This window comes from Anas acuta, chromosome 2 (assembly GCF_963932015.1).
Source record: "Anas acuta chromosome 2, bAnaAcu1.1, whole genome shotgun sequence".
Classification (NCBI taxonomy): domain Eukaryota; kingdom Metazoa; phylum Chordata; class Aves; order Anseriformes; family Anatidae; genus Anas; species Anas acuta.
This window is the reverse complement of record NC_088980.1, coordinates 18,888,854-18,903,036: the sequence shown is the minus strand read 5'-3', so window position 1 is coordinate 18,903,036 and position 14,183 is coordinate 18,888,854. Positions and strand designations below refer to the sequence as shown.

General features: G+C 42.3%; 1 protein-coding gene and 1 long non-coding RNA gene across 2 annotated transcripts; both read left to right on the top strand.

Annotated features, from left to right (window-relative positions):
* The first annotated feature begins 93 nt into the window (after positions 1-93).
* On the top strand, positions 94-6,579 carry LOC137852231 (uncharacterized). Its single transcript, XR_011093740.1, has 2 exons — positions 94-432; positions 2,381-6,579. It is a non-coding gene; the product is annotated as an uncharacterized lncRNA (long non-coding RNA).
* A 3,521-nt stretch (positions 6,580-10,100) lies between these two features.
* Positions 10,101-12,709, top strand: OTUD1 (OTU deubiquitinase 1). Its single transcript, XM_068673740.1, has one exon. The coding sequence runs from the start codon at positions 10,246-10,248 to the stop codon at positions 11,515-11,517; it is 1,272 nt and encodes a 423-aa protein (XP_068529841.1). The 5' UTR covers positions 10,101-10,245; the 3' UTR covers positions 11,518-12,709.
* The last annotated feature ends 1,474 nt before the right edge of the window (positions 12,710-14,183 follow it).

The following is a 14,183-nucleotide window of genomic DNA, read 5'->3' as shown; positions in this document are numbered from 1 at the left end:
GCGCCCCCCCCGGGGTGGGTGGGGTGCGTTTCGTCTGCTCGCAGCCCCCTCTGCCTTCCAGGTAATGCGTGTGTGGTTAGGAGCAGCTGGCTGCCCGCGGGAGCTGCTGGATTGAAATGTAAATGGTTAGGCCCTCTTGGGTTTGCACTGAGCGGGATCTGAGGAGAGCTGGTGCACTGTGTCTAAATTCCTGGCAGGTAAAGAAAATCTCCTCCTCGCCATCATGGCATGTTGCAGAGAAATTCTTTAATTGTTTTAGGTGATTATCGGGCACCCAAGCACCACCTTGATCATCCTGGATGTGGAGTGAGGCGCTGGAGGTGGAAGAAAGCCAAATTTCTTTCTGGTTATGACTGCAAGCTAGAAAAGGGTGATGTCAAACACTTATCAGCTTCTCATAACAACTTATTTGCTTTCAGTGTAATAACAAAGGTAGGTTTTTATTTTTTTTTAATTTTTTTTTAATGTTTGAGATACCCGTATGATGACCAGAAGCTACTCAGAATATTCTTGTAATTCTCCCTGGATAGAAGTCCGTCAGACAGTATGGGCTAGCTGGAAAAAAATACTTAGTTATTAGTCTGTGTTTCAATGCACTGTGATCTGCAGTGCTCTGAAATCAGTAATTAGCATTTGCACTAAAAGTCACTTCAGTTTTGTCTGAACTCAAGTTGCACATAGAGAGAAAGCACCTGTTTAAGAACAAACCACATCCATGCAGCCCAATCCTATAAATAGAGAAGCAAAATAATGGCTTATCTAACAAATTGTAGGGATTTTTAAATGGGATGAATTGTAATCTTTCTAGGATTATCACCTATGTCTGTTCAATGTGATATATAATATTTATGGAACAAAAGTTATTACAAACTATGTTTACATAATAAATCATCATTTATGATATTTGGAGTCGTTAGCATGGATGAAATCTTGCAAATTGCTGTGAATCCATAAGGTGTAAAGTATTTGTATGGCTTATAGAAAAAGTGTGCCTTCAATTTTGAAAATTAAAACAATTTTATTAATTGTGCCTCTTTTTTGTAATCTCTGGGCACCATTTCACTTTGTCCACAGAAGAAATATGGAAAGAGATAGAAACTAACTTGAAATTTAAATTGCTAGGTTTTTTCTCTTTCTTGAGTTCAAGCTGAAAAAGATGTAAAGCAACAATGTTTTTATATCAGAGAAATGTAATTGGTAAGAAACGAGCAGATGTCATCACTACTTAAACAAATGTTACTAAAGTTAATATAAATAGGGTGATGTCATTATGAAGTCATGTGTTGAGTAATATGTGCTTGTAACTCAGGTGTTCTCTGACACTTTCTCTCAGTTTAGCAAAAATGATAAAGGCAGTTGAGTGAAAAGCAAAGATTGTTACTTGGCTTACAAATACCATTTGTAAAACTTGCCTTACTTTTAGGATGCCTTCCAGCAATAATAATGTATAGAGGAGTTCATTTTGTTTGGGGAAGAAGTGTAATTTTCCATTGGAAACAGAAATGTTTTATTAACATAGGCTGTAGTGTGATACATGGAAAAACTGCCCCCAAATTACATCTGTGTTCCACTGATATACAGGAATCAGATTAAAGGTTAAGAAAACTGTTTTTCATAATCCCATATATTGCTTGGATACATGTGAGAGGAACAGGGCAATACACACCTGATAATTCACATTTATTTATAAACAGAAAAATTGACACTTTGCTTATGACATGTTTTATCTTGTCGTAGTTGTTTTTTTACTTTTGATTACAGCCTGGTCTTACTATTGTAACTACTACATTTATGTTAAGTAGCTTGATGCTTCACGCCTTAATTACTGCAGTCATTACCTTGTTTATTTAGAAACATTGTTGCTGTCTAGTCTATATAAGGTCAGCTACTGAATCTTCTGAGATAATAATCAAAAGTTATTTGTTTATTGTCTTCCTTCATCAAATTCCCTGAAGAGGATTTTATGTTATTTTAACCTAGTTAGGAGCTGTTGAAAATGGATTTGGAATGGTGCTGGTGCCAAATCTTAAATAATAGCACTTATGGCATAATAAAATATGGGCTTTAATTTTACAAAATGAGGTTGGTTGTCTCTCCAGGACAGCTGCTCTTTCACTAGTGGGTTGGGTTTTCTCTTTCCTGTGGTTCCACAAGTGGGAGATGAGGCTTCTGCATCAGCACTACTCCTCACCATGGCTTCTTGCTGAGCTTAGATGAGGTTGACTTCTAGGGAACTGATGTTTACAGTTGAACATAACATCTTTTTTAAAACTAGATGCTCTTTTATTACTTAACTAAAACACAGTATTTGGTGTCCGTTATGTCAGAATATAACAAGAAAGCTTTTGTATATATGTAATATGCCTGTTTGTCTCTTTAGTTTGGAAATGTCTGAATTCAACAACACAAGGGAATTGGCAAAACACGATAAAGCCCCTGTCCCATTCAGCTACCTCAGATTTTGCTTCAGAGTCTAATTGTGATCACTTTACACATCCTGCCTCCTTTGACTGACAGTCATCAAGAGTAAAGGGTCAAATTGTCTTAGTCCTATATTTCAGAGAAACAGAGTAGGTTGCAACACAAGTATGACAAATCAAACAATGCATGTATTTCCTGTTTTTTTTTCCTGATTATCGGAGGCATTTTTGACCCAAGAAAAATACAGTAAGTCTGTTTTATTCTCACTGTCTGTGTTGGAACAAGTGAACAGGTCTTTAGGTATATAGTTTGTTTTGAAGGCCATTAAAGCAGCAGCAAACTTCAAACAAGATGTAATACAGTTGCTCTTTGCTCAGACTAATGACATAAATCCCTTGAACAATTTGTAAAAAAAAAAAAAAAAATAAAATAAAAGTGAAGTAGCACTTTCAGAAGATGGATGTATTTGCAGGAGGAGAGAATGACAGATCACAAACCCCTTGGGAAACAGAAATAAATGGAACAAAGTAGCGGGATGAGGTTTTACTGCACATACAGATTAAAGTCTTTACCAAGCTATTGCCATACTGATATCATTAAACCAAAATGGTCCGTGCATTCACAGGCCATCGTGTTTTCAACATACTGCTACTAGTATTTTGTTACCAGGATCCTTCCATGAAATTATTTGCAATTATGTCATATCTGAAAGCCAAGGGTGTGAGTCAAGACTAAATTTATTCATTGCCAGGTTGTATCCATTTCAGTTTGGCCAGCACTGTCCTTTAACTTAATCAGCTCTTCTTGCTCCCTAGTATTTCATCTGTGAGGTATTTATAGACAGCCCTTTTCAATCTTCTTTAGATAACGTAAGCCAAGAATGTTTGGTCTCCTCTTGTTAGGGTGTCACCAGTGCTGTGGTCATTTTAATTCCCCCTTGCTTATGTTCCAGTCAAAATTTAACATCCTTAAGCAATGTTGACCAGAAATAAATATGATATTCCAGATGAGAAGGGATAATGATGAAGCTATTCCACTATTGCATATCATGTGTTGATTTTTCTTCTCTCCTGATGATTTCCCACAGCTGATATTCTGCTAATAGCAGAAATACTTACCTGTCACCAGGTGGATGATCTTCCATTTGCAGTGCTGAATTTCATCTATCCACATAGGCAACTCCATTCCCAGTCTCCAAATGTTTCCAGTATGATATTTCAAAAATCATTACAGTAACAATGTTGCTCAGCTCTACAGCCATTAGTGAAAGTCAATAGCACACCATGTGCCAGAGTAATTAATGAAAATATTAAACAAAGTCAGTCCCAGGACTAATCTTTAAAGAACTCCACTGGCAAGCTTCTTTCAGCATAATGATTCCTTTAAATTATCTGCAGCTTTCTCTCCTCTAATGAGTCCCACAGCCGCCTTGTAGTTCTTGTTCTAATTCCCATTTTCATTGGTTTAATAATATTTCACACTGTGCAGTATCAGAAACTTTATTTAGAGCCAGCAAGATTAGATACACTGAATTTCATCTAGTAATTTTATACCAAATTCAGAGGGGCATGCACAAAGCCCTCTGTTCATCAGGAAGGCCCAGGTCTGATACAGTAAGTTAATTTTAGTTGGGATTCTCACACTGAATTACTAAATGAGTACAGATTAAGTTTTATAAAATTGTACTTGCGTAGAAATCACGATTAGAAAAATGTTTATATTTTCATGTATGGATAATACATGAGAATTAACTTGTAATTAGTACTTTTTTATAACAATTGTAATGTTTCAAATGTACTTGAATAAGTACAGAAACTGACATTGCTGAAATCTAATTTTTAAGTTTCTATAGATGATCACTCATAACTGTAGAAACACTACTTTGTTTTTCAGGATGACCAAATTGAGTTAAGATTTTATCTTGTTGGTAGTTACTGGTATAAACTGACTAATTGGAGTGTAGTTGTTCCCAGCTTCTTCCAGTGAAAAAGACATTGGACTTGGGCTCACTGTTACACTCTTTTTCAATTACCTCTCACTATATTGGAACTTTGAAAATGTTGGATCAGAAAAATAATGGTGTATTCTGCATTTAGCCATGAAAAACTAGGTTAAGAAAGGTTTGCCTGTTTACAGGGTAGGATGTTAATAAGGATTAATTGATGTCATCCCTCCTCTCTAATGGCTCTACCTGCCTTATTTTTTCTCATTAGACAGTGGAGTTAAATAGCTGTGATCTGACCTTGCCATAACAGTTAGCTCTACGCGATGTAGGTGGAAACAAAGCAGGTTTGTAATTGCAATGAGGTACGTTCTTTCCGTAAATTTCATCAGGGCTAGAACATTACTTGTTGGGCTGGTTATACCATGCGTAACCACAGTCCTTTCCCACAGGATGGACCAAGCAGTGGAGTAACAAAGGTATTTTATGTAATTATATGTTATTCCGTGACTCTGAAAACATTAACTATGTAGTGTGGTTTTCTGCTACAATCCTTGTCTGTGTGAAGTGATGGTACCTCCTTTGGCTGTTTCCTGGTGGAAAAAAAAGGTAAGGAAAGCTCTGCATTGCAGGGTTTTGGAGGACAGAGCAGATGAGTGCCATTTGAATCAGTCTCCAAAGCCTTTCTGTTGCAAGGCCACCCATGGAAATGTTGGATGCTTATTGCCTCATTGAAGCATGTTTTAGCTTCAGGAGTAGGCAGTACTGCAATTTCTTTTCTACCACAGTTTTTTTTTTTTACATTTACTTTTTTTTGTTTGTTTGTTTTTTTAAATCAAGATTAATCTATTAATGATATTTCCTGTAATTGTACATGACGATTTCCTGCTTCTGTTATTTCTGTACTGCAAACTTCCTCTACTAGCTTCACGGTCTGTTCTTGTCAGAACTCTGTTCTGCTCTTGGTATGAACCAGAATATCCACTTGCCTCAACTCTAAATTTGCCATTGACCAACATGAAAGGAAAAAAAGTTATCTGATATAGGAAATCAAATAGTTAATAAAATATAGACATAGCAAACGCTTCTATATCATTTGAGGTTTATTAAGATATAAGCCTTTCTAAATTCCATACACATTTTGAAGCTTGTTTACATCACATTATTACTTTTTTTTTTTTCCTCAGAGAAAATAGCATTGTTGATCCCTTTATTTTTCTGATAGCATCTTAAGGCTGTATTCACAATGAGCACCACAAATGCCATCTACAGTTCTGAGTAGAAATGAGAGACTTGACCTGCGTCATAGCTCACATTTAGAGGCTCGCTTATCAAGTGGGATATGACTATGAGACCCTGAGATATGAGTGAATGTCTAAATTTATCACCAACAGTCCTTTTTCCACAGTCTTGACACATGATGTCACACTGTCGGTTACATCTCTAATGACTAGTGCACCCATACAATGAGTATGATTTTAACATGACAGTATAATAGAAGCTAAACAACAAATTGTGAGGCAACTCCCTAAGATACATCCCTTGTTTTATGCAGCATTTATACTTCAAAAGTAAGTGTTGATATGCTTACTCTTCATTTTATGTTAGTGGTATGTTAAGGGTTCAAGGAAGTAGATACTCTACAGAGTAAAGGGTCATCATAAGGCCATCACAAAGAAGATGGCATCAACAGAAGAAAAAAGAGACTGGGAATGGAAAGAGCAGAATTGGTTCTTGTGGCAGTGCTGTTAGTTCATGACGTCTTCACAAGTTCATTTAACTATACGCTGAATAACTTACCTGTAAGCTGGTAATTTTATGAAAGGAATGATGTGATCACCTGCAGCAACAAAAGATAAAATGAATGATTTGGGATGTTCTTTCTAGTTCCAGCTCATGTATTTCTTCCCTGTCTTGGAGGATCCTTGGTTTATATCCATAGTATGTATATATTTTTCTATTATTTTTTAACTTTGTCCTTGATATAATACTTTAAATTATTAATAAAAAATAAACATCTCATTGTCCAATTATGTACAAAGAGCTATGAATTCATGAAATACTTCAGCCAGAAATATCTTTGGCTGAAGGACAGTTACGTTACCAAGAAGAAAAAAAAAGGCTCTGGAAATGCTTATTCAGTGTCATTCAATACATCATTTAAGCTAACTTCTCTCCCCTTCTTCACTAATAAATAATCCTGCTGATGTAATTAACTTGTCTCTTCTGTGTCAATCATTTAAAGTAGTTCCACTCTTAGGAACTTCAGTTTTACGTCACTGAATGCCACCGTTTTTCCACAGCTGTTTTTATATTGTGGTCTGCCTTCTAAACAATCTGAACAATTCCTGGCATGTACAGCGTAACCAGGGATAATGATTATGTCAGGAGAAACTTTAACCTCAAGAGATATTTACGCTTTATTACTACAGAGATTGCTTTAAGATCTATTCTGTATTAGCAAGGGAATCAGAAAGCTGGGAACAGTAATTTATGGAAGACTGTCAAAGGCATCTCCATGTTATGTTCTGCTTGCTTTACAAAGCCTTCTAGTGCCTGTGTGGCCACAGTATGCAGGCAAAAGTGACAGAAGCTGAAAATGTCAGAATATTCTGGAAGCAGTTGATCTGTGCATCGTGTTTTATCCAGGCCACTCTGAAAAGCAGAGTTTAATTTTTCCCCAACAGCTGCTGTACATCCAGCTCAGTGAAACAGCAAAAATCTTCTGGTAGTAAAAGGTACCAAAGGCATAATCACGTGCCCTGTCCTTTTATAGATACCCTTGCATTGAAGAAGTTCAAATTCTTCCTTGAAATTTAATTCTCACAGGGACTGTATTCATAGCACCTGATCATTCCTCTCTGTTGCCACCCTTTTCTTCAGCCTGGGACCCTTGAGCAAACCATGGATTAAGAGGTAATTGTTAAAAACAGAAGTCAGATATTTAGAAAATGACCTTTCAGGTATGTGCTGACTTCTTGGTACCTCCTTCTATGAAAGCTGAGAACTAGCCATGAAAGGCTTGTGCTGCAGAGGCTCAATGGGATTTTTGTCGTTGTTTTCACAAGAGATTGGATTCCACCCGAGCCAAATGCATATGACTAATTCTGGGTGCTCAGTCATGGAAAATGTTGGCCACATTGCACTGTCAGTGTTTAATAACAGGTAAAAAGCATCAAGGTGAACTTCTCTTTCTATTTACTTTGCATGGGAGATAATTAGTATGTTGAAAGCAATATACTATTAACACTAATACAGCAGTATAAATGTTTGTTTTGTCACTAGTTACCTAGTAACAGATTTTGATTGTATTTTAACATTATTAGGAAGCTGACTACATGCATTTTAACTGAAAACAGGAATGGCATTATTTACACCTGTTTATAGATGAAAAGAGAATAAAAGAATGATGCATCTGATAACATTACAAAAACTGCTGGCATATTTAGCATCTGTTTCAGGGTACTTCTTGGATTTTTGTTCAGCTATAAATAACCTTTTTGTCCAGAATATGCTGTAGCAGAGCATCAGAATTTTTGACAGGAAGTAAACAAATGAGGTTTAACAAGAGCAAGCATAGAGTCCTGCACCTGGGAAGGAACAACCACATGTATCAGTACAGGCTGAGGGTTGACCTGCTGGAGAGAAGCTCTGTGGAGGAAGACTTGGGGGGGCCTGGTGGATGACAGGTTGACCATGAGCCAGCAGTGTGCCCTGGTGGCCAAGAAGGCCAGTGGGATAAGTGTGGGGGACAGAAGAATTTGGCCAACCTCCTTTTACAGGTTTGTGGGGCAGGACAAGGGGTAATGGTCAAAAAATGGATCACAGGAAGTTCTGCACCAACATGTGAAAGGACTTCTTCATGGTGAGGGTGATGGAGCACTGGGACAGGCTGCCCAGGGAGGTTGTGGAGTCTCCTTCTCTGGAGATACTCAAGGCCCATCTGGATGCCTCCCTGGGCAGCCTGCTCTAGGGAACCTGCTTTGGCAGGGGGCTTGGACCTGATGATCTCTGGAGGTCCCTTCCAGCCCCTACAATTCTGTGATTCTGTGATCAGAATACTAACATGATGGAAATTTGGGCATACATAATGAATCTGGTTCTTTCCTCAAAGGAAGCACCACAAATGCTGTACCTCATCGTAACTAACAATCAGAATTAAACAGCTGCCCATCAGCTACTGTACCACCGTTCCAAATAACCTGTGGTTTTGGAGAGGTGGAACAGTCATTATTGGGAGTTTCTGTAATATCCTAGGAGACAGAAAACAGCAGTACTGCATATTCAAACTGCAGCACTCATTTTTAACAGAAGTTATTCTGCATCCATTTAGTGCTCTCTGACAGAAAGAGCTGCCTCTCTCTGTGCCTCCCCCCCCAACTCATTTACCATACTATTTAAGACCTTAAACCCACCACCCTGAAGTCGGCTCTGGCATTCACCTGTGGGCAGAACGATTCACTAAGCAAAAATGTAGACATAAATTTTTTAAAGTAAAAAATGTGGGCAGAAGAGCCGGTGAGCATTAAGTAATGTACATCTTTATTACAGTAACAACGCAAAAACCCCACAGTGAACAGCTATTGGCACGTTTTAAACCCTCTGGGAAGGGACAACTTCCAGTGATTTTACATTAGATCACCTCTGAATATATTAGAATTCATTTTAGCTTGGGAATATACCTTGTAAAATTTTGATTAAGAAGCAAAACTAAGCAGGAATCTTTCTTTTGCTCCAGGCCTTCGTTTTAAGGAGGAAAGCACTTCAATTTACTACCACTTGGCTCGTTTGTTTCCTCTCAGAGCCATTTGTCATCCAGAAATACGGATTCACTGGCTGATCTCACATGCTATATTTAAGGCAGAGTGCTGAACATTCAGAAATACAGGAGTCACTCTGTAATTTCAGAGCAGCTGTAATACCTTATCGCCCCGTAAGCGGCTGCTAGAAGCGCTCCTGGCTAATGCCCATCGCCATTTGTCCAGAAGTGTCAGCTTGCTGGCTGGGGCAGGGAAATCAGGGATTTGATTCAGATCTGATACACCTCTTACACTTCAAAGGCAATGATTTTGGGTACGTGTTGACTAAATTTTTAGGAAAAGGCTCCCCGCAGTGCATGGGACTGGATGCTGTGTTTTAACCAAAACAAAAAGGGAAAGCAGATCTGAGGACTGTGCCCTTAAGCACCCCCAGTTTTTAGCATCGGGGATTTCAGCGTTTTTCATTCTGTGTGAAAGGTGAGGAGATCAGAAAATATTTTCTGAATAAAAATGAAAAGATGTGTGGTGTTGGGGGTATCACTGGACATGCGTTCAAACGACACCTAAGGCTCCAGGGAAGCAGTTATTTTTGACACTGTGGCCACGAGTGATTCTCTTAGTTAAGATTTGTTTTTATTATTTAATGAAAATAGGAACAAGGACAATTCCCCGTGATCTTTTTCAGCTGTGTTTTCAACCCCCCCGCCCTGTGGTATTCACCCACCGCCCCCAACTTCGTTACGGACGCCCTGAGGCAGCTGGGGGGGGGGCGTGTCCTCACGAAGCGCCGCCCCCCGCATTCCAACGTGCCCAGGCCCTGAGGTAAACACAGCGGCGGCCCCGCCCCCCCCGGCCCGGCCTCCAGCAGCTTCCAGAAGGGCCCGGGCCCGCCGCGCGCGTGCCCGCGGAGGGGAGGGGGGAGCGGGAGCGCGCGGCGCTTGTGGCGCAGGCGGAATTGGGGGCGGCGGAGGCGGGGAGGGGCAGGGCCGGGCCGGGCTGTGAGGGAGGGGAGGGCCGGGCGGGCAGGGGGTGATGCCCGCGTTTATTTTTACCCCCGCCGCTCCCCGCTCCCCGCCCCGGCTGCGGCGGCGCCGCCTATAAAGCGGCGGGGGGGCGGCGAGGATGCAGCTGTACAGCTCGGTCATCACCCACTACCCGCCGGGCGCCGCTCCCCCGGCCACCGCCACCACCGCGGCCGTCTTCAAGGTCTCGCTGCCGCCGGGACCCCCCCCCTCGGCTGAGGCGTCCAAGAGCGGAGCCGCGGGGCCCGGCCCGGCCGCGGGGAGCCCGGCGAAGGACGGCTCCGGGATCACCTCCAGCAGCAGCAGCACCAGCAGCAGCGCCGGGAGCGGCAGCGCCATGCCCGCCTTCTCCTGCCTGCAGGTGATGCCGGCGGCCAGCCCCGCCGGCCCGCACTACAGCTCCTGCGCCCACATCGCCGTGACCGCCCGGCGCCGCCGCCCGCTGGAGCGGATCGTGCCCATACGGGGCGTGCAGCGGGGCGAGGCCCGCCCGGAGCCGCCGCACAGCCCGGGCTGGCTGGAGGGAGTCCTGGAGGGCGTGCGGCAGCCCCCGGGGGAAGCAGAAGCCTCGGTCGCCACCGCCGCCGTCATCCCCAGGCCCGCCGAGGAGCCCAGCAACCGCAGCCTGCGCCTCAGCGAGCACCGCCAGGCGCTGCAGGCCGCCGCCGGCAGGCCCCGGAGCCGTGAGGGAGAGGAGAAGGAGGAGGAGGAGGAGGAGGGGGAGGAGGAAGGCGGCCGTGTGGCCCCCTCCGCTCCCCGGGGGCTGTGCGGGCGAGCGGAGCGCAGCGAGAAGCTGGCGCTGTACCTGGCCGAGGTGGAGAAGCAGGACGGGTACCTGCGGCAGAAGGGCCGGTTCCGCTTCCACATCATCCCCGACGGCAACTGCCTGTACCGAGCCGTCTGCAAGGCGCTGTACGGAGACCAGCGGCTGCACGGCGAGCTCCGCGAGCAGACGGTGCACTACATCGCCGACCACCTGGACCACTTCAGCCCCATCATCGAGGGCGACGTGGGAGAGTTCCTCATCGCCGCCGCGCAGGACGGAGCCTGGGCCGGCTACCCGGAGCTGCTGGCCATGGGGCAGATGCTCAACGTGAACATCCACCTGACGACGGGCGGCCGGCCCGAGAGCCCCACCGTGTCCACCATGGTTCACTACCTGGGGCCCGAGGACCCGACGCGGCCCAGCATCTGGCTGAGCTGGCTCAGCAACGGGCACTACGATGCCGTGCTGGACCGCCTGTGCCCCAACCCGGAGTACGAGGCGTGGTGCAGACAGACTCAGGTGCAGCGCAGGCGGGACGAGGAGCTGGCCAAGTCCATGGCAGTGTCCCTGTCCAAGATGTACATCGAGCAGAACGCCTGCTCGTGAGACTGCCCGGCCCGTGGGCTGACAGACTGGCGGAAGGTGCGCTGGCTGTGATGGTGATGCCTTAATCCTTAATGAAGCAGCAGCACCCCAGATGGTGAGAAGAGCCACAGGTTGTGGGGGATAAATCCTAACGTATTTGTAATATTCTGTTGTAAAAAGAACCTTAGCCTCGGATTATTTGCCAGCAGATTCTCCGTGTATGTGTTTTCCCTCCCCACTGTTTCTCTATTTTCTATAAGAATGTATTTTTTGCACAATATTTTTAAACTGTTACCTCCATCTTCTACATCTCGTGTTAGTATCTGGCTTTGAGCTGTACAGCCAAAAACATTTGTAAACAGTTTTTGTAGATAAGGCTTATGATGTAACAGCTATTTTTTGCTGTGTTTTTTTTTTTTTTTTTAAACCCATAAACCTTATATTTCTACCAAATGAAGTTGGTGTCAAACAACTCTCCCTAACTGGTGAAAGCTTTGTGGGTGTTTCTTGCAAAACAATAGTTTCTCTAGAAGTGCGGCAAAGTCTGAAAAGATTGCTTCTCAAAACAGTTGCTTTCTCTGCCTCCAGCACAGAACAGGTCCTTTGAGCCGGTTGGAATGCAGCTCACATGAACAGTACAGGGAGCAATGGACTCTTCTGTATTTAATTACTGTTTTGAGTAAACTGGCCTCTTGTTGCCTGGTTGGCTTACCCTCTGCTCCATTTATGTTATTTATCTGTAATAACAGAACATTAACTTGCAATAGAATGTTGTGACTAGATAATAGCCTCCCGCTTCGGCAATAATTGCCTTGGCTGCACCTCAGTGTTTGTGTCTGGTTTCTGGGGTTTTGGTGTCTTTTGTACAAGCCCTGCTTCTTTTTTGGCACTTCTATTGCACCAACAAATCATTATCTGATCACAACGTTTTATTCATTTAACTTTATTTTCTAATCAAGAAATCAGGAGCGGTGTTCTGCATTTAAAAAGTATTTAAATTGAGATTTGTATGGTTTGCTGGGTCAAACATTTAAATGTTTCTGATCTGAATTCTGTTTCTTCTACTTTCTGATTAACTTGTTAGATATATTTATTAAGTAATGCAGTTTGTACTTTTTTATTTTGTAATATATTGTGATTTTGGAATTTATACTGTATTTGTATAATAGGAGTATTCTCAGCTAAAATGGAATGAATAAAGAATATAATTTTACTTGTGCTCTTTCTTGCACCCTTTGAATTCCTGGTGTGGTGAAAATCTGCAAGTTGATTCCCAAGAACTTTTATGTAGTTTCTTTGTCCTAGTTTCCACAGTTAATAGGCAGGAGGCAGGGACATGATACTTGACAAATATGAACAACTGATAATTCTGGTGCCTGTGAATGCGTGAAAGAAATGCGAACATGCAATGATAGAATTCTGTTGTGAATGAAAGAGATCTTAGCATTTATCTTTGCCAATGAGAAACATTTTTGTATGTTATGTCTTAGAAGAGGGGTTCCCAAATGTGGTACCTGCAGTGGTGATAACATTGGTTGTGATGAGCCAGCTCCCTGGTGGGCCCGTGCAGACTTGCACTTGGACCTCTGTGGTTGAGGAGTCTCTGCTCTGCAGCTAGTCCCAGACATTTTAGATTAGCCTTGTCACTATAGATACCTCTTAATGCTTTTCCTGTTACTAGGATGGAGGTAATAAAAGGAAACACAACTTTTTTCCTTCCTTTAGAATAGTGAAATGCCTTGCAAGCTGTTAAGCAGGACTGTGTGTGCGTGTGTATTTACAGCTATCTTTCCTCATCTCTAAAAATACTAGGTCATCCTTAAACAACAGGAGAGGACTGGCTTAAAATTAGGATTAAAGATGAACTAAGCAGCTGAAATGCTGCAGTCTTAATTGAGCACACGTGTTCTGATAATGAGCTGCAGGGCTGATCATGTGTATATTTGGTACTCTTATACATTGCAAAGAGGAAGTGTAATAAATTTGTATAATTTCCAAAAAATTGAAGTGTTACACGTAGAGTATATTCCCCCCTTCTCCTCCTGCTTTTTTTTTTTTTTTTTTTAAATATATGCAATCGTACTCTTCCTTTAAAGGCCTAATGATGGTGGGAAGAGCAGTCTTGCTAGCCCATTATTGCCTAACTTGACTGAATCTCTGGAAAGCTGAGTTACGGGGTGAGAACAAGGCAAAGGTGGGAACATGTGTGTGTTAATGTGAAACAGCTGATGAGGAAGACAGCTACTCAGGTGACCAAGCACAAAATTGTCACTAAGCACAAAAATGATACACAGCATCACTGTATATCAAGGATGTGTTTGATGTTAAAAACATTGTTTCCAGACTTTAGGTTTTTGGGGTGGTTGGCCAAAGTTGTCAATATCCCAAACTTATTTAAAGAAACTCATTTTCTTTTAGGTCTTTTAAAATTACCAGTTTCAGCTATATCATAAACCGAACAAACCTTAGAAACACTCATGGAGTAAGCTAAGCAAAGAAGGATTGGTATTGCCTGGTGTTCACTCTCAGAGAAATAAAAAATCTCTTAAATGAGCAACAAAAAAGTAGCAGTAAAATGAACATCGCAGAACTCTGGGATAAGTTCCCAGAGGGTTCCTTAGTAGTTCTGATGCCATTGCATGGTTGAGTGGCGTACGTATAACTTTAAGGAATTAAAAAATAAATAA

What these genes read in the sequence shown, in the direction of transcription:
- OTUD1 (XM_068673740.1), top strand. Translation starts at nt 10,246, where the DNA reads ATGCAGCTGTACAGCTCGGTCATCACCCACTACCCGCCGGGCGCCGCT.